This window comes from Salvia splendens, chromosome 6, assembly GCF_004379255.2.
Source record: "Salvia splendens isolate huo1 chromosome 6, SspV2, whole genome shotgun sequence".
Taxonomy (NCBI): domain Eukaryota; kingdom Viridiplantae; phylum Streptophyta; class Magnoliopsida; order Lamiales; family Lamiaceae; genus Salvia; species Salvia splendens.
This window is the reverse complement of record NC_056037.1, coordinates 27,329,327-27,351,178: the sequence shown is the minus strand read 5'-3', so window position 1 is coordinate 27,351,178 and position 21,852 is coordinate 27,329,327. Positions and strand designations below refer to the sequence as shown.

Sequence of the window (21,852 nt, the reverse complement as noted above, 5' to 3'; positions counted from 1 at the left end):
GATTTTGCCATGAATGCTAAATAAATCCCACTTTCCTTGAAAAAGAAAGCCACCAAATTTAATAATCCAACTGTGGGCCCCTTCCCTCCTTCCTATAAATCCCTCTCCTTTCCCACATTTCCACTCCCACTCCCACTCCCCTCTTTCATCACTCCATCGATCCAATCCCCTATTCCATTACAATGGTCGACGTCGACTGCCGCATGTCCGGCCTCAACCCGGCCCACCTCGCCGGCCTCCGCCGCCTCTCCGCCCGCGCCTCCTCCTCCGCCCCCTCCACCCCCCTCCCCCCCCCGCCACAGCCTCTTCTCCTTCCGCTCCCTCGCCGACAAACTCATCTCCCACTTAAAATCCTCCGCCGTCCCCGTCCTCCCGGGCCTCACCGCCGCCGAATTCGCCCTCGCCGAGGCCGAGTTTGGCTTCTCCTTCCCCCCCGACCTCAAAGCCGTCCTCTCCGCCGGCCTCCCCGTCGCCCCCGGCTTCCCCGACTGGCGCTCCCCCTCCGCCCGCCCCCACCTCCGCGCCTCCCTCGCCCTCCCCGCCGCCTCAGCCTCCTTCCACGTGGCACGCAATTCCCTCTGGCACAAGTCGTGGGGCACGCGCCCGTCCTCTCCCGAGAAGGCGCTTCAAACCGCCCGAGCCGCGCTCAAGCGGGCCCCACTCCTCATCCCGATCTTCAACCGCTGCTACATCCCCTGCTCCCCTTCCCTCGCCGGGAACCCCATCTTCTACGTCGACGAGAATCGGATCTTCTGCTGCGGACTCGACCTCTCCGATTTCTTCGATCGCGAATCGAGCTTGTTTCACGATCAAATCTCAATTACTATCAACCAATCGGAGATCGAGAAATCGAATTTGAATCTGAACAATCGGAGGAGCCTCGATTCCGGTGGAAGGGCCGCGCGGTGGGTGGAGTTCTGGAGCGATGCGGCGGCGGATCGGCGGCGGAGGAGCTCGAATTCGTCGTCTTCCTCGCCGGAGAGGTGCGTCGAGGAGGCGAGATCGGAGGCGCCGGAGTGGGTGGGGGAGTACGTGGCGCGGATCGGGGCGGTGCTGAAGGGGGGCGGGTGGGGGGAATCAGAGGTGGCGGAGATCGTGGAGGTCTCGGCGGCGGGGTTCTTCGAGGAGGGGATGGTGATGCTGGACAATCAGGCGGTGATGGATGCTCTGCTGGTGAAAGCGGATCGCTTCTCGGATACGCTCCGGAGAGCCGGATGGAGCTCCGACGAAGTCTCCGATGCGTTAGGGTTTGATTTTAGGGCGGAGAAGGAGCCGAAGCCGCAGGTGAAGCTGTCGCCTGAGCTCGCCCACAGGATTGGGAAGCTGGCTGATTCCGTCAATCGACCATCTTTCTCTTCCTCTCGGTGAAGAAACATTCAATTTTTTTCTTTTTTTCCGATTTTCAGATTTTGGTTTAGGAAATCGGGAAAAACACGGTTTTTTTTTAATTAGTGTATACATAAATACTTATTCAAATGAAGCGATAATATGATATATATATATATACCTTTGTCAATTCTTATTATTTGTACGATTATTAATTTTTATCTTAATTATACACGAACAAAATCGATCCAGTAAATTGAAGTAGTAAAAGTTTTGATATAAGTGGTCCTAACTCCTAATCGTAAAGGCGAAGTTTTAATTTAGAGATAACTCTTAAATTATTCTCACCATTATTCTTAAAATAATTAAAGAGGAAGTTTTTGCAAAGGTGATGGAATAATTAGGGTGTGAAGGCATAATTACTACGCTCTACATGTCTCTAAAATTAATTGGCATACAGCTAATTTATGTTTAGTGTGCCTAATAAGATAAATTTAAATTAATGCATAGATTTTCATTGAATATTGCAAATAAGGATTCAAAGAATTTGATAGGTGCAAGTTGTAGTGGGAGTAGTGTGGAGTAATTGTTTTGTATTGTATCAATGTTGTAAAACAGAAAAGAAAAAAAGATTATTTGAGGAGGGTGACACAGCAATCGAGCCAGGGGGCGCACACGTGTGCGTACTTTGTGTGGGTGGGTCCCAATGCGCCGTTGGAGGTGGGCCTATGGTGAAGAAGTGATGGAAACGGCATCGTTTCGTATCTGCCGCGTTTTACGACGTCGTACTGGGGCCGTGTCGCTATGTGGAGAGAATTTATTAGCGTGTCTTTTATACTCCCTCCGTCCCATTAAATATGCAACATTTGGGAATCGGCACGGGTTTTTATATAGTGTTGTTTTGTGAGCTAATGAAGAGAGAGTAAAGTAAGAGAGATGAAAAAATAGAGATAGAGATGTTTCTATTTTAGAAAACATTTCATTTTTTATGAGATAAACTAAAAAGGAAAATGTTTCATTTCTAATGGGACAGAAGGAGTAAGCTGTGAGGAAAGGTGTGGTGTTTTTGGGTAAAATACTATAAATGCTTTTTTCCATATAAAAAAGTGAGAGGGATAGGATATTAGGATTATAGGTTTTTTGTTGCTATCTAAGGTAAGGGGGTTCTTGGTATTTGGAAAAATCTGACATTCCAACCCCAAAGTTTATTCAAGCTATATCCTTTTTACAGACAAAACATGCCTTTTTCACTATTCAATTTGTGTTTGAAAGCGATTTTTCCTCTCTCTCTATCAATTTTTTCTCATATTCTTGAAAAAAAAAAGTTAAAATTCCAACTCCGAGGACCCTCCCATTCCGACATAATGATATTGTGAAAGTATTACATCAGAGTATGCAATGATCAGCTAAGGGGATGGATGTTAGCCTACTGTCTCCAGAAGCCCACCTCCTAAGATATTACACTTGTGCCTGCGAGGTGTTACAATCACACGATAATAGTGGGAATCGATCTTGCCCATTCTTATGACTCTGCCCCTTCGAAACAACTGCGCTACCCCTATGAGCTTCCTATGATTTTATATTGATTGAGAATGTTGTGGTCAAGTGTTTTACTGGTATCTTATTTTAACAATGTGGTCTTATATTTATTTTTGACGTAGAGTTTTATATTTAAGATTAATTACTTATAAAATTATGAATTTGGGTCAAACTCTACTTTATGTATTTTTCAAAATTTAAAAGATAAATTATGAAATTATAATTGTCTCAAGTGAAGTGATTATCTTTAATGGAAATTTGATGCTAAATCAATTCACAAAGTGTACGATTTTGATTATATTAATGAATAATAATATAAATGTGCATTCATATGACGACCCGAAATACCAAACTACATTGTTTCAAGCATAAGAAATTATAACTGTAGAATAAAATTAAAATAGATTTGATCAAATGAAATAATTGAAAATTTCTATAACTTTATAATATATTTTTGAAAAGTGTGGCATATACTACAATTTAGTTAAACTTTATGATTTTATAGACAACTAACCCTTTAATTAGTACTACTATTTGTTTAATTACTCTGTGTATACTTCTTAAGCTGGAAAAAACTAGATCCTGCAACTGAATTTTCACTATTAAGTACATTTGCTATGTGATGCAGTCAATAGCTTGTTTTCATTTTGTTGTTTTACAAGCAAATTCTTAGTGCTCCTTTTTTGAGGTAAAATGGTACGTAGATTTTATTCAACGGAAAAATAAGACAACAGAATAACGACAAACGTCACATAATTTAGAACACATTTGGATTAACTAACGTTCTAGTTGAGCAAACAATAACCTAAAATACAAAATTAGCATGGTTTAATCATAATCGAACTTACAAAAAAGAAGCCTCTTGGTATGGTAAAACTTGGAATTTATTATTGGAATAGATATAATCTCGAACATGATAAATTCGATCATAAAATGTAATGGTAGAATCTTATGTCCATTAATTGTACTCCATCTCCATCTGTACCATTAAAGATAATCCACTTTTCTTTTTAGTTTGTCCTACCCGATAATCTATTACTAAAAATTAAAAAAAAATATCTCTATTTTATTAACTTTTTTATTTATTTTATTCTCTTATAAAATTGCATAAAATCTTCTGTCGCCCAAAGAAAGGTAGAAGGAAGTAGTGCTCCATTTACATTTTCTAAGATTCCATGGTCTTATGTTGGCATCGGCTCCTCTCAATAATCATTAACTCAATACACATTTTGAACTAAGGTTCTCCTTTTGACTCATCACATCATCATCATCATCATTCAATTCTCTGCTACGTACCAACTTTCTAGTTTGATAACATGAAATTTCAAGCAACTTTTCTTGACCCTCCTCGATCCTAGTTTTCCAACTTTTTTCATGGACAATTGTAATTTTCCCCCTAGTATCCGAGAAAGATTGTAGTGATGGAGTCTCTGCTTTTAACGATTAAATCTAATACATTTACAAATTACAATCAACATATGGTATTTTTCAAATTCAATTACTTATCTATAATATGAAAATTGAGCAGAGGGGTTTTAAGGAATGATTTTTTTACTTTTTTTTGTTTAATGACGTGGACTCCATTGCATTATTTAAAATATACATAGTCCAACGAATCATGTCGACATTAGGGATAGTTCTTGATTTTAATGAATATTAGGATAGTTTATGATGTTTTTCATAGAATGAAAATTTGTTTGTGATTTGGTGAAAAGCTATATCGGAGAGATCTGAGATGGACGGCGGAATTGGCAGGTGGTGCAATGTCCGACATGTGACGGACGTGGTGGAGGCAGTCAGGCGTTTCCTTGGGCAATGAACACTAGAGTTTTTTGGATAGATAACTAAATTAAGATAAAAGAATAAACAAGTTATTACTTCCCCCGGTCCATCGTTTAAGTACATTTTGGCTCAGCTCAGATTTTAAGAAATTGTTTGGCTTTGTGAAGAAAAGTAAATGGAGAAAGTAAGTGGAATGTGAGACCCATTTCTCAAATATTAGTTTGACGTTTGCCTCGGCTTTGTGCTATACTTGTTGTGGGTATTTTATCAGTGTTGTCTGGGTGATTGTTGGGCATATAATTAAAGCATGCTAAATGCTGCTTATAGTGTGAATAACATTATTTTCAATTACTTATAGGAAAAATAAATTATTTATTACACATTTATTATTCCCTCCGTCCCATAAAAATATAACTATGTATAATTGGTAAAGTAAGAAAAAGATAGAAAAAAATAGTTATTGTATTGTTAGTGCGTGCCTACCTAATTAGAGAGAAAGAAATTACCAAAAATAGAAAGGGCTATTTTTATAGAACTGCCCAAAATGAAAAAAATCCATATATAGATGGAGTATTATTTGTTGATTCAAATTACAGGAAATGGTAAATTATTGAACAAACAAAGCCCTCTTCCTTCAGTCAATACATTGTAAAAGTAACTCATTCATATTCTCTACCATTGCTAGACTGTGATATTGACATCTAATGAAATCACATTAAGATAAATACTTCATGCTAGTCAAATCAAGTGTGAAATCTTATTAACTCCCTCCGTCTCACTTTAGGAGTCTTATTTGAGTTCGGCATCGGTTTTATGAAATGTAAAGGAAAGTTGATGAAAAAAAATAGTGGAATGTAGGTCCTACTTTAATATATCAGTTTTATAATAAAATGTGAGTGAAAAAATTAGTGGAATATAGAGCCTATTACTATTAATGGAATATTTCAACTGAGACTCCTAAAATAGGATGTAGAGAGTATTATTTATTTCTTAATCTCTACAATTAATATTGACCATATAGTGTTGGTCATGCACTACTATGATTGTTATTATGTGTGAGTTTTTCACAACCCAATACCATGACGTTTTCTCCCAAAGTGATATTCTTATCAAATTTATATTATACGAAATCTAGCTAGTTGAAATTTATTTCTGTACAATATATAACATCATTTTATAAGAGGTGTTCACCTTCCTTCGAAATGGGCAGTTATGAGTATATATCTGATGGATTTCATGTGTTCAGTTAATGGGTTATCAATCTTGTAAGCCCAAGCAAAATGGCAAGGCCACACAAAATGACTTCTTTTCCCCTGAAATAACTCTGAAAATTGGTGTCTTGGCTCTTAAAAAAATATGAAGGAATATAAACGGAAAAAAAAAAGTTACAGTATAAGTTCCATATTTATATACTAGTTTCATATTCTCTTCATACACAAAAAATGTCACATTTGTGGGATAATATAAGATTTTAGTAGGTTTGGTTTTAAATGTTAAGCGAAGAGAGAAAATATAATTTTTATATTAACGTGAGAGCCGATTTTTTTCATAAAATGGAAATGTGACATTTTTAGTGAAATAAATTAAAAGGAAAAATGAGACATTTTTTGTGGGATGAAGATAATAATGAAATATTATGAATAAAACATTAAATCTAATTACTTTATAGTACAATAGAAGTAAAATAAAATAAATAATGATGATTGGAAAACAAAACAAAACAAGTAATGGCATTCTTTCCTTTTCAATTAGATTTAAAGTTGTAAAAAATGTCTGTCAAAAAATTTTCTTTGAAAACATCAACATAATAATCTGTTCACTAAAAAAAAGATAATCAAACACAATTTTTTTTTAACACGGATATCATTTTAAAACATGACTTAATATTTGCATCACAAATTTACAATCAAAATTTTAAACATAGTAATGAAAGAATATAAAATTTCTCAACACAATTACCATATTTAAAGCCCATATTCACAATTCTGACCCATCAAACTATAATAATAACCCAGACAAAATAAATAAATCTGGCCCATCGAACTATAAATCAACCCAATATTCATGCTAGTATTAGTACTCCTTTGGTACATTTTGAAAAATATACGTATAGCTTTTTGAACCCGAGTACAATTCTTCAACAAAAACACTTCAATTTTTTTTCTTTTAATTTCAATTTTTCATTGCTAATTGTATATATTTGTCCACTATAAAAGTTAATGATATTGGGTAGAGGAATATAGTAATCATCTATCCCCGTAGTTCTTCTGTTCCGCTCAAGATGTTCATATTTCCTTTTTAGTTTATCCAATTCAAGTTTTCATTTTCTATATTTGAAAATAAATCTCTCTCTCATCTCTCATTAAGATATTCAACTACTTTTTTATTTCTACTTACTCTATCTAACGACTCCTAAAATCACATGCCACTCAAAATGTGGACATCTTGAGTGGGACGGAGGGAGTAACTATTTCTATTTTGTTACGTCCCTTAAAAATAAGAATTTTATAAACTTTGTATTTTATGAAAATTTTGAATCACGTCAATTTATTTACAACTTATAAGTTGTACTACTAATAATATGGACCTCAAATTCATTGTGTGTTGTTTTTTTTAACTCTAGTTTATTTTACCTATTATTTATTTTTTTTCTTTCTTACTTTAATAATTATATTAAAATGCATGACTTTTTAAAGTTGGAGGTAGTAGTAATAAACTGCAATTACATGAAATCACCGGAAAAATGATACTCCATCCGTCTCATCCAAGATGTTCATATTTCATTTTAGTTTGTCTCACTCAAGATGTCCACTTTTTATATTTGCAAATAAACTATCTCCTCATTCCTCATAAAATTGTCAACTATTTTTTCTCTCTGCTTATTTTACCTAACAACTCATTTTAAAATCTCGTGACACTCAAGAATGTGGAGAGTGAAGGAATTTTTTTTAGTCCGCAAACTTTCTCGAGTTATCAGTTTCTCAATGTAATATCAGTTGAACTACTATTTTACAGTTTCAAAATATTTTTTTATGAAAATACCCCCAACCCAATGAAGAGCATTTATATCTATTTATTATCTCTCTTTATTTAAATATTTAATTTATCGCTCTTAATTTTTTTTTTCCTTCTCCTTTGAAGAGCGGTAAAAAAATTAAAAAAGATAAATTAAATATTTTAATGAATAATTGACAATAAATAGACAGAAAAATTTCAATTATTATTATTTTGGTATCAAGTTATTTAACATTAACTAGTGATGTAAAACAATTGTATAGGGAGTAGGAATAATATTTAATTCCGGAGATGTATGAATTCGTCAATCTACTAGAAGAAATCCAGAGAGAAGAGGAAGGAAAGTGGAATGATTAACAGCAAATTCTCATTCATACTGGGCACAGCCTGTGGAATTTACATAGCCCAGAATTACAACCTTCCTAATCTTCGCAACCTCTTCTACGCCGCCATTCACAAAGCTAAGCAAATCGAGCACAATTACCGCAAGCCCAAGCCACGCGATGACGATCAATAGATGCCCACCAACTGTTTGTGGTATTGCCTTTCCACTCTATTTCCCTTTTCTTGATAAATAGGGCTTCAATGATTAGGGCTTCAATGATTTGTGAAAATTTAGTAAGGTAGTATTATTATTTGTGTGAAAACTATAGATTGCTTATTTGATTTTTTCTCTATGTGAAAATTGGTGAAAATGAAGGTGGATTCTTGAATAGAACCACGCACAACATATCGTTGTAATATACATGTATAGGGATGTAATCAAGTGCAAACTGTACAAACTTCAAGCTATGATCTGGACCGTTAGAAAATGTCAATGATTGACAAAATAACAACAACAAAATATGTCTAACGGTTGACGTTGTATTGATATCAAAATCTTGAAATTTTACAATGTGTTTGACACTGTGTTGAGGTGTTTGGAGTTTGTAGAGTATATACGGTTTGCATTTTATCACTGTCCTATTGCTAATTATGATCTATTTCTCCCTACAATCAAACATTAGCTTGTACATATTGCTAATACAAGTTGCTTTTGCTTTTACCCTCAGCTATACTGCCTGCAGAAGTTTTTTGGGAGGAAATTTCATACCGAAAACAGCCTGTGAAGAAGAAGAAATGAATAGGTAGGCTGGAAACGAGTAGGCAGCTCAGGCGGGACAAGGTAACGTCTTTCCTCGTAGCTACAAAATAAACATGGTTTAGCCATCTAAGACTTGATCACAGATAACCCTTATCCCCAACTTCAAACTATAAGCATGTACTTATCTTTCTTTTCCTTTGCTTTTCAGCTTGTAAACCATAAAGCATTTCATGTTGTTGGTATGATCTATGCCTAAGATGTAGTATCAATTTTTGTTTTTTACTTGGGCTATTAAGTGAACAATGATGATATATACAATTGTAATATTCTTTAGTTTGAGTTTGAATGTCACTATTCTTTTACGAGAACGAGCTGGGGTGGGTGAAAACGCGGAAAAATTCTTTTTTTGGTAAATCATGTTAATTTAATTCCATTTTAATGAAGGAGATTAGATTTATTCCGGAAGAGGGAGTGACGCATAAGGGTTATGCGTCGTTATTAATGAAACGCACAACCCTTATGCGTCTTTGGTTAATGACGCACAAGGGTTATGCGTCGTTGAACGACGCATAAGGGTTATGCGTCTTACCCTAATGATGCATAACCCTTGTGCGTCACACTGGTTAGTATTCCTGCCTGTCACGCGGGTGACTCGGGTTCGATCCCTGGCAACAGCGCATTTTTTTAAGTGATTAGTATTTGATAAAAATGAGTTATTCTAAACATTTGTTTTTGGCAAATACATATTACTCTTATTGTCTATGTTTATCTCCCTCGATTACTTTAAAATCAATACAAACTTTAAAAAGTAACTATAATTATAACAAAACCATTAAATGAAATATACTTAAATTCATAATTAATCTTATTCCACAATACTATAATTAATTTATGAAGTTAATAAAAATTATGAAGTTTGACTCCATTGAAACAAAATCAAAAGCATGACCTCTTTTAAATAAAATTCCCACAACGTGTAAAAAAAATAATGCGAAAATATCTTATAAATGCATTAATGTGACACAAAAACTTGTGTGAGTCTATTTAAGCATTGAAATAGATAAAACATCGGTGACTCCAAAAATTGTTAGATTCCATTTATTCTGATTTAATACTACTTCATTTTAAATGGAGCTTGGCCAAGTCAAAGCCATTATACAAATGAAATTATTTGAGACATGTTTGTAACAAAAGAAGCTTATGCGAAGTGTCTATCAAATTCGTAAAATAATTCCAATTAACTTGTATAATTAATTCTTTTATAAGAGTAATATGTATTTGCCAAAAACAAATGTTCAGAATATCTCATTTTTATCAAATACTAATCACTTAAAAAAATGCGCCGTTGCCGGGGATCGAACCCAGGTCACCCGCGTGACAGGCAGGAATACTAACCAGTGTGACGCACAAGGGTTATGCGTCATTAGGGTAAGACGCATAACCCTTGTGCGTCATTAACCAAAGACGCATAAGGGTTGTGCGTTTCGTTAATAACGACGCATAACCCTTATGCGTCACTCTCTCTTCCAGAATAAATCTAATCTCCTTCATTAAAATGGAATTCCATTATTCGGCTAGAACAAAAGTAGAAAGACCTCGTGAAAACGCCCGTCTTTGTAACTTACTCCCTCCGTCCCAAATAGTTTGTCTCACTTTGACCGGGCATGAGTTTTAAGAATTGTAATAAAAAGTGAGTTGAAAAAGTTACTGGAACGTAAATCCTACTTTTATATATTAGTTGTATAATAAAATTTGAGCACGAATGAGTTAGTGGAATATGAGGTCCACTACCAAAAATGGTAAAAAGTGAAATGGGACAAATTATGTGGGACGGACCGAAATAAAAAAAAATGAGACGAACTATCTGGGACGGAGGGAGTATATGAGAGGGCATTTTAGATACATGGAACCTTTTCTCGTTAAGAATGTGAGGCGTAAAGGCAAACAACAAGGGAAGAGTCTCACCTGAGGTGACGATGTCGGTATAGCTATTGGTACTTCCTTTCTGGGATGTGTTATTCAAAATTGCAAAACAGAGGGTATGAAGTTAAGCATGGCCTGTGAGTGGTGGCAAGCAATATATATATATATATATATATATATATATATAGAGAGAGAGTAGTGATCTAGGGCAAGAGCCCCTTAAACCTATAACTAGAGAACAAATCACAGCCACAAGATCAAGAAAATCAATGGCTATTATTAATACATGTAATTTTCGAATTTAAGGAGAAATTAGTTCCCTCAATCACAAATTTACTCCGTAATAATAAGGCGGGGGTATAATGGTCATTGCATAGCCAAAAATAGGTTACGTCGACAAATTGAATTTATCTCCTCTTCTCCTCTTCTCCATCTTCATCGCCGCTTTGTACCCGCCGTCGTCGCAGCAGCGGCAGGAGATTCAACCCCGTCACGCGATTCAACCTTCTCTTCTCTCTTCTGCAAAATTCGCTCGATTCAACCTTCTCGTCGCCGTCGCCGTCATGTTCTGCAGGAATCGGACACTGAATTTGAGGGAAAAGGTGTCGCTGATGGTGGAATTGGATGCTAGAGATGAGCGAATCCAGGTTTTGGAAAGGATTGTGGAGAAATTAGAATCGGAAGATTTGGCGGAGGAGGAAATGCAGAGATGCTTTGATGAGAATGAGATGGTGATTAGGGAGATCGGCGGTGGAAGGAGGTGGATGGTCACAGCCATTGCCACTGCTGCTGCTGTCATATTCTACTTCCATGCTCACAAAAATCATTGATTTTTGATGATTAGAGTTTCAGTTTTGGATAATTGTTGCTAAATAATGCACTTAATTTGCTTCAATTTTGTGTTTGTTGCACTGGGATTTATTTTTGATCACTACTATTTTGAGAATTTGATTTCTTGAATCTTGATGGTGCTTGAGTTTGGAATTAAATCACTTCATATTTATGTGTTGTTCTTTGTGTTTTGCAACTAATAGTGAAGTAAAATCAGAATAAGAGTGATGTGTTTTGTAAACAAGAGTGAAGTAAAATCAGAATAAGAGTGATGTGTTTTGTAAACAAGAGTGAAGTAAAATCAGAATAAGAGTGATTTGTTTTGTGAACAAGAGTGAAGTTAAATCAGAATAAGAGTGATGTGTTTTGTAAACAAGAGTGAAGTAAAATCAGAATAAGAGTGATGTGTTTTGTAAACAAGAGTGAAGTAAAATCAGAATAAAAGTGATGTATTTTGTAAACAAGAGTGAAGTAAAATCAGAATAAGAGTGATGTGTTTTGTAAAAAAGAGTGAAGTAAAATCACAATAAGAGTGATGTGTTTTGTAAACAAGAGTGAAGTAAAAGAGTGGTGTGTTTTGTAAAAAAGAGTGAAGTAAAATCAGAATAAGAGTGATGTGTTTTGTAAACAAGAGTGAAGTAAAATCACAATAAGAGTGATTGTTAATTTTTAGCTATTTATATATTGAAAGCATCACATGTTTAGTGAATCTCAAGTCTTCACTGACCAAAACCTACAGTGTTTCCCTCTCTCACTCTCTCTTCTTCACTCATTTATCCTCTCTCTCACTTACGTTTTCCGGTGGATAAACCGTCCAATCCGGCGATACAAAGCTCAATTTCTACAAAATATGATTCGAAGAGAATGACGAGTCGTCTTCGGCGCTTGATTTCGCCATGTCACTATCGTCATGCTCAGACTGCTTCTCCGACCTCCTCTGCGGCGAGGCTTCCAGTAGTATTATCTTCTCCGGTGGAGGATATTTCTCGTTGGAATACTCATCGAACTTCGATTCTCAGGCATCGGACGCTGCGGAGTACATCTCCAGGCTGTTGGCAAACGAGAGAGATCTACCCGGAATCAGTATCTGCTGCACCGTCGATGAGCCGATCGATGCGTCGGTTATAGCTCTTTCCTCCTCAGAAATTATCAATCAATCGGATCCACGATCACCACAGAAAAGAGCTGGGTGGAGTCAAGCTTTCCGTACTCGGAGGCGGCGCCGAGGAGGTCGGCGGAGGAGCTGGCGGCCTTGTCCTTGTCGCACTTGGCTGCATAATTTGATTTAAATTTGATAATTTAATTTCCAAAAATACCCTTGGCCTATTTTGTATTATTAAAATAAATAATATTTGTTCCATTAAGATGTGTGGCTGAGATTTGTTCTCTAGTTATACACTTAAGATTAGTTATATCTTGATCACTACTCTCTCTCTCTCTCTCTCTATATATATATATATATATATATATATATATATATATATATATATATATATATATATGCATTATAATGATAACACCAATTTGTGTGATAACCCTATAACTAAATCTCCACCACACATTTTTAAAATATGTGGTCCAGATTTATTCTAACAAAACTATCATTTTATCAAATAAAACTATCATATTTCGGATATATTAAGGGCAAAATTGTCATTTCGGATATATCAAAATTTGACCTATTAAATGGCTCTGCCTCTCTTCCTCTCCCGCTCCCTCCACTATCTTCACGAAATCCTCCAAACAAAACAACCCGTCCCCGTCCGAGTCCATCAGCGCCACCGCCGCCTCCGCCTCTTCAGCCGCCATGTCGCCACCGATCAAGGCCACGCACTGGCACATCTCCGATCAAGGCCACCGATCAACCCAAAAATAAAGTTACAATATCTGGATGATGATGAGGGCACGCCTAACTAAGGTTACCACTATGCTTGAGGTAGGAATTCATAGATATTGAACAAAATATCATGGACTTCTGGATTTCTTGACATTTGTATGAATGGAAGCAAGAAGCAGCAGCAATGAACATGCATCTCAGATCTCTAACTAGCCCTGAAACAAATCAGAAAAAGATAATGAAAGGTCAATTAAAATTCAATGATCAATGACAGACATGAATGAGAGCTTTTCACCTTCTCTTGAAGTTGTTCTTTATATCTTTTAGAGGGGCACGAAGACCACTAGCACGAGAGCCAGATGCACTGTATCTAAATGATGATATCACTGCTACAAACTCAGAGTATCATTATATAGAGTATCATTCTATCCGACAAAACTATCATTTTATCAACTCAGAGTATCATTCTATCCGGCAAAATTATCATTTTATCAACTCAAAGTATCATTCTATCCAACAAAACTATCATTTTATCAACTCAGAGTATCATTCTATCCGGCAAAACTATCATTTTATCAACTCAGAGTATCATTCTATCCGGAAAACTATCATTTTATCAACTCAGAGTATCATTCTATCCGGAAATTGAGCGAAATTCAGAAATTAAATGAGGGAAATGACATATTTACCCTCTGCGCCTTTTTTATGAAGTAAATCTAAGTTTGAATCTCAGCCACAAGATTAGAAAATATGTGTGGTCCAGATTTGGTTATAGGGTTATCGCACAAATTGTGGGTTATCATGTGATCACAACTATATATATATATATAGGGATGTATTCATTTCCTTTTCTCATATTTCCTCCTATTTCCTTCTTGATCTTAGCCGTTGATTTTCGAAATCTTAAGGCTGAAATTTGTTTGTATAATCATTAAATTTAATGTTTAAAAAACCCGAAAAGGGCTAATTTGGAAAGCAATATGTTGGTTGGTTATGGAAAATTCTTAATTTACGCTTATGAAGATATTCCCATGATTGATTTTTATTAAACACATAACTGATTTTTCCAGTTCTCGGAAGGAGAGATGGTGACTTCATCAAGTTCATGGGTGCGAGCTTTGCTTCAGATCTCTCCGTACACATTCTCTGCAATCGGAATCGCCATATCCATCGGCGTTTCGGTTCTCGGCGCCGCCTGGTATTTCTCGCACATTGTGATATACCCCCTCTGCGTCTCTTGCTTGTGAATTTTTCGTCTGATTTTGCTTAACTGCGGATTTAGGGAAATATATATAACATCGGAATCGCCATATCCATCGGCGTTTCGGTTCTCGGCGCCTCCTGGTATTTCTCGCACATTGTGATATACCCCTCTGCGTCTCTTGCTTGTGAATTTTTCGTCTGATTTTGCTTAACTGCGGATTTAGGGGAATATATATAACTGGAAGTAGTTTGATTGGTGCTGCCATCAAATCTTCCCGCATTAACTCCAAAAACCTAATCAGGTTCTACTTTTCAAATCAGAGCAGTTTTAGATTTGCAATTACTAGTTATTGTCAGTGCTGATATATTCAGCATTCACTTACCGAGTTTATTGCTTAATCGTAGCTTATTATACTGCTTTTGAGTTTGCTGTGGTGATTTAATACTAGTTTGGTGATGCTTTGTTTCGAACTTAGTGAGAATTAGAATGTGAAGAAGTATTCTTTATTCTGAATCTAGTTCATTCATTGTTTAGGAATATGAAATCGGAGTCCTCGAGCGACCAGATTCGGCGCATTAGCCGGATTGTAGTGGCCAATCGACGAGGAGTAATTATGAACGACTTAGTGGAGATCGTCAATCGCGTTGGAGTTTAATTGCGTTGGAGTTTTTTAACTGATATACATAATCTGCATATTGTATAGTATAATGCGTAGTTTAGTTTCTGTAATGCATTATATGTGATATGTAATGAACATTACTCTTGACCCGTTTAATTTATGCCGTGTTTCGATGTTTGGCGCACGGTTCTTGTTTTCCATAAGGGTTTAACAAGCCTAGGGGTAAGGGTGTAGTATGTGCTAAGTCTAAATAATGTTGTCCAAATACACGAGCTGTAGTAATTCATCTGGGTTGCACATTCATAGCGCGTAGGTTTTTTTTACTGATATACATAATGTACATATTATATAGTATAATGCGCAGTTTAGTTTATGTAATGCATTATTTGTGATATGTAATGAACATTTATCCTGACCCGTTTAATTTAAGTTGTGCCGGGTTTCGATGTTTGGTTCACGTTTCTTGTTGTCCCGAAGGGTTTAACAAGCCTAGTGGCTAGGGTGTAGTATGTTCTAAGTCTAACAAACGTTGTCCAAATACACGAGCTGCAGTAATTCGTCTGGGGTTGCACATGCATGGTGCGTAGGCATTTTTAAAAACAGATATACATAATGTACATATTGTGTAATATAATGCGTAGTTTTAGTTTCTGTAAAGCATTATTTGTGTTATGTAATGAACATTTATCCTGACCCGTTTAATTTATGTTGTGTCGTGTTTCGATGTTTGGCGCACGTCAAGCCCAGGGGCTAGGGTGTAGTATGTTCTAAGTCTAAAAAACGTTGTCAAATACACGAGCTGCAGCAATTCATCTCGGGTTGCAGATGCATAGCGCGTAGGTATTTTTTAAAATAGATATACACAATGTACATTTTTGTATAGTATACTGCGTACTTTAGTTTGTGTAATGCATTTTTTGTGATATGTAATGAACATTTATCCTGCCCCGTTTAATTTAAGTCGTGCCGTGTTTCGATGTTTGGCGCACGTTTCTTGTTTTCCCTAAGGGTTTAACAAGCCTAGGGGCTAGGGTGTAGTATGTTCTAAGTCTAACAAACGTTGTTCAAATACACGAGCTGCAGTAAATAAACGTAATGCACATAACACGTTTCTGAATAAGTGCATTATTTGGTTTACACATTGCATTATTTAATGTGTCATTTACATTATGTGGAATATGATAAGCATTATAGCATAATAATGTCAACATCTTTTTAAATAAATGCACAACATCATAAACGTAAGACACAAAGTATATGGCTGAATATTGGAATGTACTCCATTCATAATTCATATTCCCAAAAATATTGTCCAATATCAACAATCTACTAAAGAGTTGTGAAAACTTTTAGTTTCAAAGCGAAAAGTCAACCAAGCAATCAAGGAATTCATTAACCTCCATCAACCTATAGTCGAAACCATCACTCGCTACAGACCATAATTCTCGACCCACAGTTCAAAGTTGAACTTGGCAGGTCTCTCCCTCCAATACCTAAGCAGTTCGCCGACAATAGAGTCGTTCACATTTTCGACTAGTAGGTTGCTTCGGCTCACCCTCACTTCTAGAAGTACTCGGGCCTACATCAACCAACATGGCTCTGAATTTTTTATCCAACGCAACTGGTATACTGTCGTCCGCTGTCGTCTATATCGTCTCTAAGCTGTTTCTCTGATATGGACCAAACAACACAACACATCAGAAAATTATCACAATAAATAATGCTTCAGTCAGAACAAATAATGCATAAAACTCTACCCATAATGCATTGGACAAAGTAAATAATGCACTTATTACCATCACATAAAGTATTTGTCAATTTAATCAACAAGTTGAAACTTAGTTTCTAATCTGAGGCCATTAACAAATACAATCAATACCTATGATATGCTTACTATACTCCTAATATTTACCTAAACCGGCTGCACAATTGTATGACAGATACTTATAATACCGTTTGATAATGCATAATACACTTCACATAATGTAAATTTCATAGGACATAATGCATTGTCTTAAAAAAATGCACATGTATTACACCCAAATACTAGTAACAAATATCAAGAATACAACTCATAATGAACCATAAAATCCAACATATGCATACTTACAGATTCATAATGCACTTCCCACACCAAATAATAACTATATTGAATCTTGACTGAGTTGCTTAAACATCATAGACAATACCCGTATTAATGCCTAATATAGACAACATAATGCAAAAATCATGGTTCATAATGCACAATCCAAAATAAACAATCCACATTTACAATTTTGCCTGATTTTATTTAGTAAAAACATAGGACATAATGCATTGTCTAAACCCAAAAATGCACATGTATTACACACAAAGACTAGTAACCAATATCAAGAATACAACTCAGTCTGAACCAAAAACTACAACAAATGCATAATTACAGATTTATATTGCACTTCCACACCAGATAATAACCATATGAATCTTGACTGAGTTGCTTAACCATCACAGACAATTCCAGTATTAATGCCTAATATAGACAGAATAATGCATAAATCATGTTACATAATGCACAGTCCAAAATAAATAATGCAAGTATACAATATTGCCTGAGTTTATTCAGAAAAAATAGAACATATTGCATTGTCTCAAACAAAAAAATGCACATGTATTACTCCTAAAGACTAGTATACAATATCAAGAATGCAACTCAGGCTCAACCATGCACTCCAACATATGCATAATTACATATTCATAATGCACTTCCCACACCAAACAATAACCACATTTAAACTTTGACGGAGTTGCATAATATAGCCAACATAATGCACATATCATGTTACATACTGCATAGTCCAAAATAAATAATGCATAAAAATAATTGTGTCTGAGTGTAGTGTTTAACAAAAAACAACACCCTACATAATGCATCATTTATTGCACATAATGACATTTACATATATACATAATGCATTGTCTACACCCAAAAAATGCACATGTATTACACACAAAGACTAGTATACAATATCAAGAATACAACTCATGCGGAGCCCATACACTCCAACAAATGCATAATTACAGATTCATAATGCACTTTCCACACCAAACAATAACCATATTTAAACTTTGACAGAGTTGCTTAACACTCGGAGTCAGTACCCGTATTAATGCATAATGTAGCCAGCATAATGCAAATATTATTTCACATAATGCATAGTACAACATAAATAATGCATAAACATAATTTTGCTGAGTCTAGTAAGTTAAAATCACAGCACCCTACATTACCCCATCATATACTGCACATAATGTCACTTACATATATACATAATGCATTAATCAAACATGCAATTATCCTTCCACAAAATCGACAGATATGATATTGAATTCCACCAGCAGCGCCGCAAATTTACCTGCAACTTGGGATGGTTGTGAGCGTGGACGTCCTCGCTTAGGCATATTATATCTGTCTGTAAATAACCAAATCAAACAATGCTCTGAGAACCAGAATACATAAAACCCCGTCGAATACAGAGAAATATCAGAACACACAATAAAACCCAGTCGGCCATCAAAATGCATGCTTTTATACACAAAACAACAAAAATCGGTGTGAATTTATTGTTCCGCGAGAATTGTCGCTGTTACAATTTATAGTTTTCGTGCCTACACAATATTTGAAGTACAGTCACGTACCATGTCGCCGGTAGCGTTTCGGTGTTAGCAACGGCGGAGGATGTGTGCTGAAATATTGGACAATTGCTGTCGATTACTTCAAAGAATTGAGCGCTGCGAACGGAGATAGGGTTTAGAGAGTGTAGATTGGGTGTACAACGTTTAATGAGCGAGAATGAAGATTCGGACGTTTCAAATCCCAACAATTTCGCCCTTTCCAAATTCTGGCAGTTTTATTTATGTAAAATGACTATTTTAGCCTTATAATGCAGACACACAGGTTCCATAATGCAACACGGAGTCATATTTAAATTGTCAATCTAGACCGTTGATGCAGTTGATCTAACGCCTAGCAATGAGAAGAACAAAGGATGTTAGAATTGAAAAGGAGAATAATGCTCCCCTATATATATATATATATATATATATATATATATATATATATATATATATAGAGGTGTGATCAAATACAAACTCTCTAAAATACAAACTATACAAACTATGTCACCGGAGTGTACAAATTCTGTCACCGGAGTGTACAAATTATGTCAACGGACTGTATAAATTCTGTCACCGGGGGTCGATGTCAACGGAATGTACAAATTATGTAACCGGGGGGATGTATGGAGTGTACAAATTCTGTCGACGGGGGTGTCCAAATTCTGATTTTTCGATGTCAAAATGTTGACATTAGAAAAATCTCTTATATTAACCGTTGATTAATTGTATTAAGTGAGTATGATTAAAGTTTGTACAGTTTGTATTTTAGAGAGTTTGTATTTTATCACACCCCTATATATATATATATATATATATATATATATATATAGGGGAGCACTATTCTCCTTTTCCACTCTAAGATCCTTTTCTCTTCTTACTAATAACCGTTAGATCATTTCAATCAACGGACCACGTTAATCCTTAATAATTATTTCCGCGTTGCATTATAGTACCTTTCGTTGTGCATTATGGGGGTAATATAGTAAAGTTGGGAAAATGGAACCGCCATATTTTTGGCAATCGCGAATTTTAAGCTATTTGCAATCACCCGACTCCTCATTTTTCTCCTTCTTTACTCCAGCAGCAGATTCGACTCTCCCCACTCCCTCCACTCTCTAAAACCCTAGTCGTTCGCCAAAGCTGATGAACTGACAGCCTCCGCCCCAGATTTCGGCGATTACACTCCACTGGTGGTTACATCGGCCACAAATCGACAAGCGTTGACGCGTTTCGTCGAATATTCAACAAATCTCGCAGGTATGTAAATGTAAAACATTCAACTTTGCATATGCCCAGGCTGTTGCAAATCAGAATTACCTAGTTATTCGTCTAGGGTTGTCTCTGATTATCAGTGCTGGACATTGTGTTGAGTTAACCACGACTCGATTCAGGTATCTTATATTTTTTGGTTTATGTCAAATCAAATATGCCAAAAAGAGGTCGTCCGCGCTCTCAAGCATCACAGGATGCAGGTATATTTCACTCGTTGGTTGTGCTTTTCAATATCGTATCTATTGTTTGTGAGGATTGCTACTTGCATGTCTATTTGTTGCTCATTATACAGTGTAAAAAGGGGATTACTGGACCATGTTATGTAAATGTGTTGAGGTCAATTGCTTCGTTAAAATTTTGTCTGTGTTTTCACTTTTTATGAATATGCATAGCATTATTTAGATGTCTAGTTTCATGACTTGCAGTAAAGAATGCATTTTAGGGGTATTTAGATGTGTAGTGCTTAAGAGTATATACATATATTGTTTGTTCGAATTAGTGCATTATGTATATGTTTGGAGATTCATTGCGTGTTTTAAATTGTGCATTATGTAGAGTAGATATTGTGCTGCAGAATACAGTATGTAAGAATTCTGTGTGCATTTTGTAGGCTAGACAGTGCATTATGTATCATGATGTATGCATTATGTTGCTTTTAACATTGGTCATTGGTTGTATTGGTTTGTTGCAGAGGAATCTGTTTGATGATTAGATAGAAAATGATTAAACGTGCATTTACAATTATCATTATTTGCTTTATATTCTGCATTATGGTAGGGTTTTATTCATTATTTGTTCGTAATGCATCATGTTTGTCTTGCTGTACGTATTTAACCCGATTTATTTTATTTGATGTTGTCTTTTTAAATATGTAGTGCATTATGTAAAAGAATAATAGCATACGTTGCAGTATATGGTGCATTTTAGAGGTGTGTGTAGTGTATTGTGTGTTTTACCAACTAGTTGTAAGACAAATTGTTATGTGCATTATTGAACTTAGCCTGTGCATTATGTACCAAGATATATGCATTATAGTCGGAATATTAAGCATTACTATTGGTATTAGCTGTGGTGGTTAAGAAACACACTTAAGTCATTATTTGTTATGACTGAATGCATCATGTTTGTTATGGGTAGGGTTTTATTCATTAATTGTTCGTAATGCATCATGTTTGTCTTGCTGGACGTATTTATCCCGATTTATCTCATCTGATGTTGTCTTGTTAAATATACAATGCATTATGTAAAAGAATAATAGCATATGTTGCAGTATATGGTGCATTGTAGAGGTGTATGTAGTGTATTGTGTTTTTTACAAACTAGTTTCAAGAAAATTTTTTATGTGCATTATTGAACTTAAACTGTGCATTATGTACCATGATATATGCTTTATAGTCGGAATATTAACCATTACTACTGGTATTAGCTGTGGTGGTAAAGAAACATACTTAAGTCATTATTTATTATGACTTAAGCATAATATGTTGTTATATATGCATTAATCATTCTTTAAACTCTGTTCATTATGTGTTGTTTGGGCCATTTCAGATAAGAAGCTTAGAGTCAACATAGAAGATGCTGTCGATGACATTATTCCCGTGGCGCTTGCAAAGAAATTTAGGCAGAGATTAGCCGAGATAGCTCAAGGTGAGCCTAAACCACCTACAGGGCGAAAACAAGATCGATTCTACTCCCGTCGGACACCGTCCGAATTCATTGACTGTAGGGAGTGATGGTTCGACTATAGGGTGATGGATGTTAATGAA

General features: G+C 35.8%; 1 protein-coding gene and 1 long non-coding RNA gene across 2 annotated transcripts; both read left to right on the top strand.

Moving 5' to 3' along the window:
• Positions 1-149: 149 nt before the first annotated feature.
• LOC121809042 lies at positions 150-1,368 on the top strand. Its single transcript, XM_042209592.1, has 2 exons — positions 150-265; positions 354-1,368. Exons 1-2 carry the CDS (start codon positions 183-185, stop codon positions 1,366-1,368), a joined length of 1,098 nt encoding a protein of 365 aa, XP_042065526.1. The 5' UTR covers positions 150-182.
• A 6,528-nt stretch (positions 1,369-7,896) lies between these two features.
• LOC121807140 lies at positions 7,897-9,114 on the top strand. The gene is made up of 2 exons (XR_006051757.1): positions 7,897-8,199; positions 8,715-9,114. It is a non-coding gene; the product is annotated as an uncharacterized LOC121807140 (long non-coding RNA).
• Positions 9,115-21,852: the final 12,738 nt, after the last annotated feature.

What these genes read in the sequence shown, in the direction of transcription:
- LOC121809042 (XM_042209592.1), top strand. Translation starts at nt 183, where the DNA reads ATGGTCGACGTCGACTGCCGCATGTCCGGCCTCAACCCGGCCCACCTC. An exon ending in CTCTCCGCCCGCGCCTCCTC is followed by an intron (nt 266 to 353) that starts CTCCGCCCCCTC and finishes CCACTTAAAATC; the next exon opens with CTCCGCCGTCCCCGTCCTCC.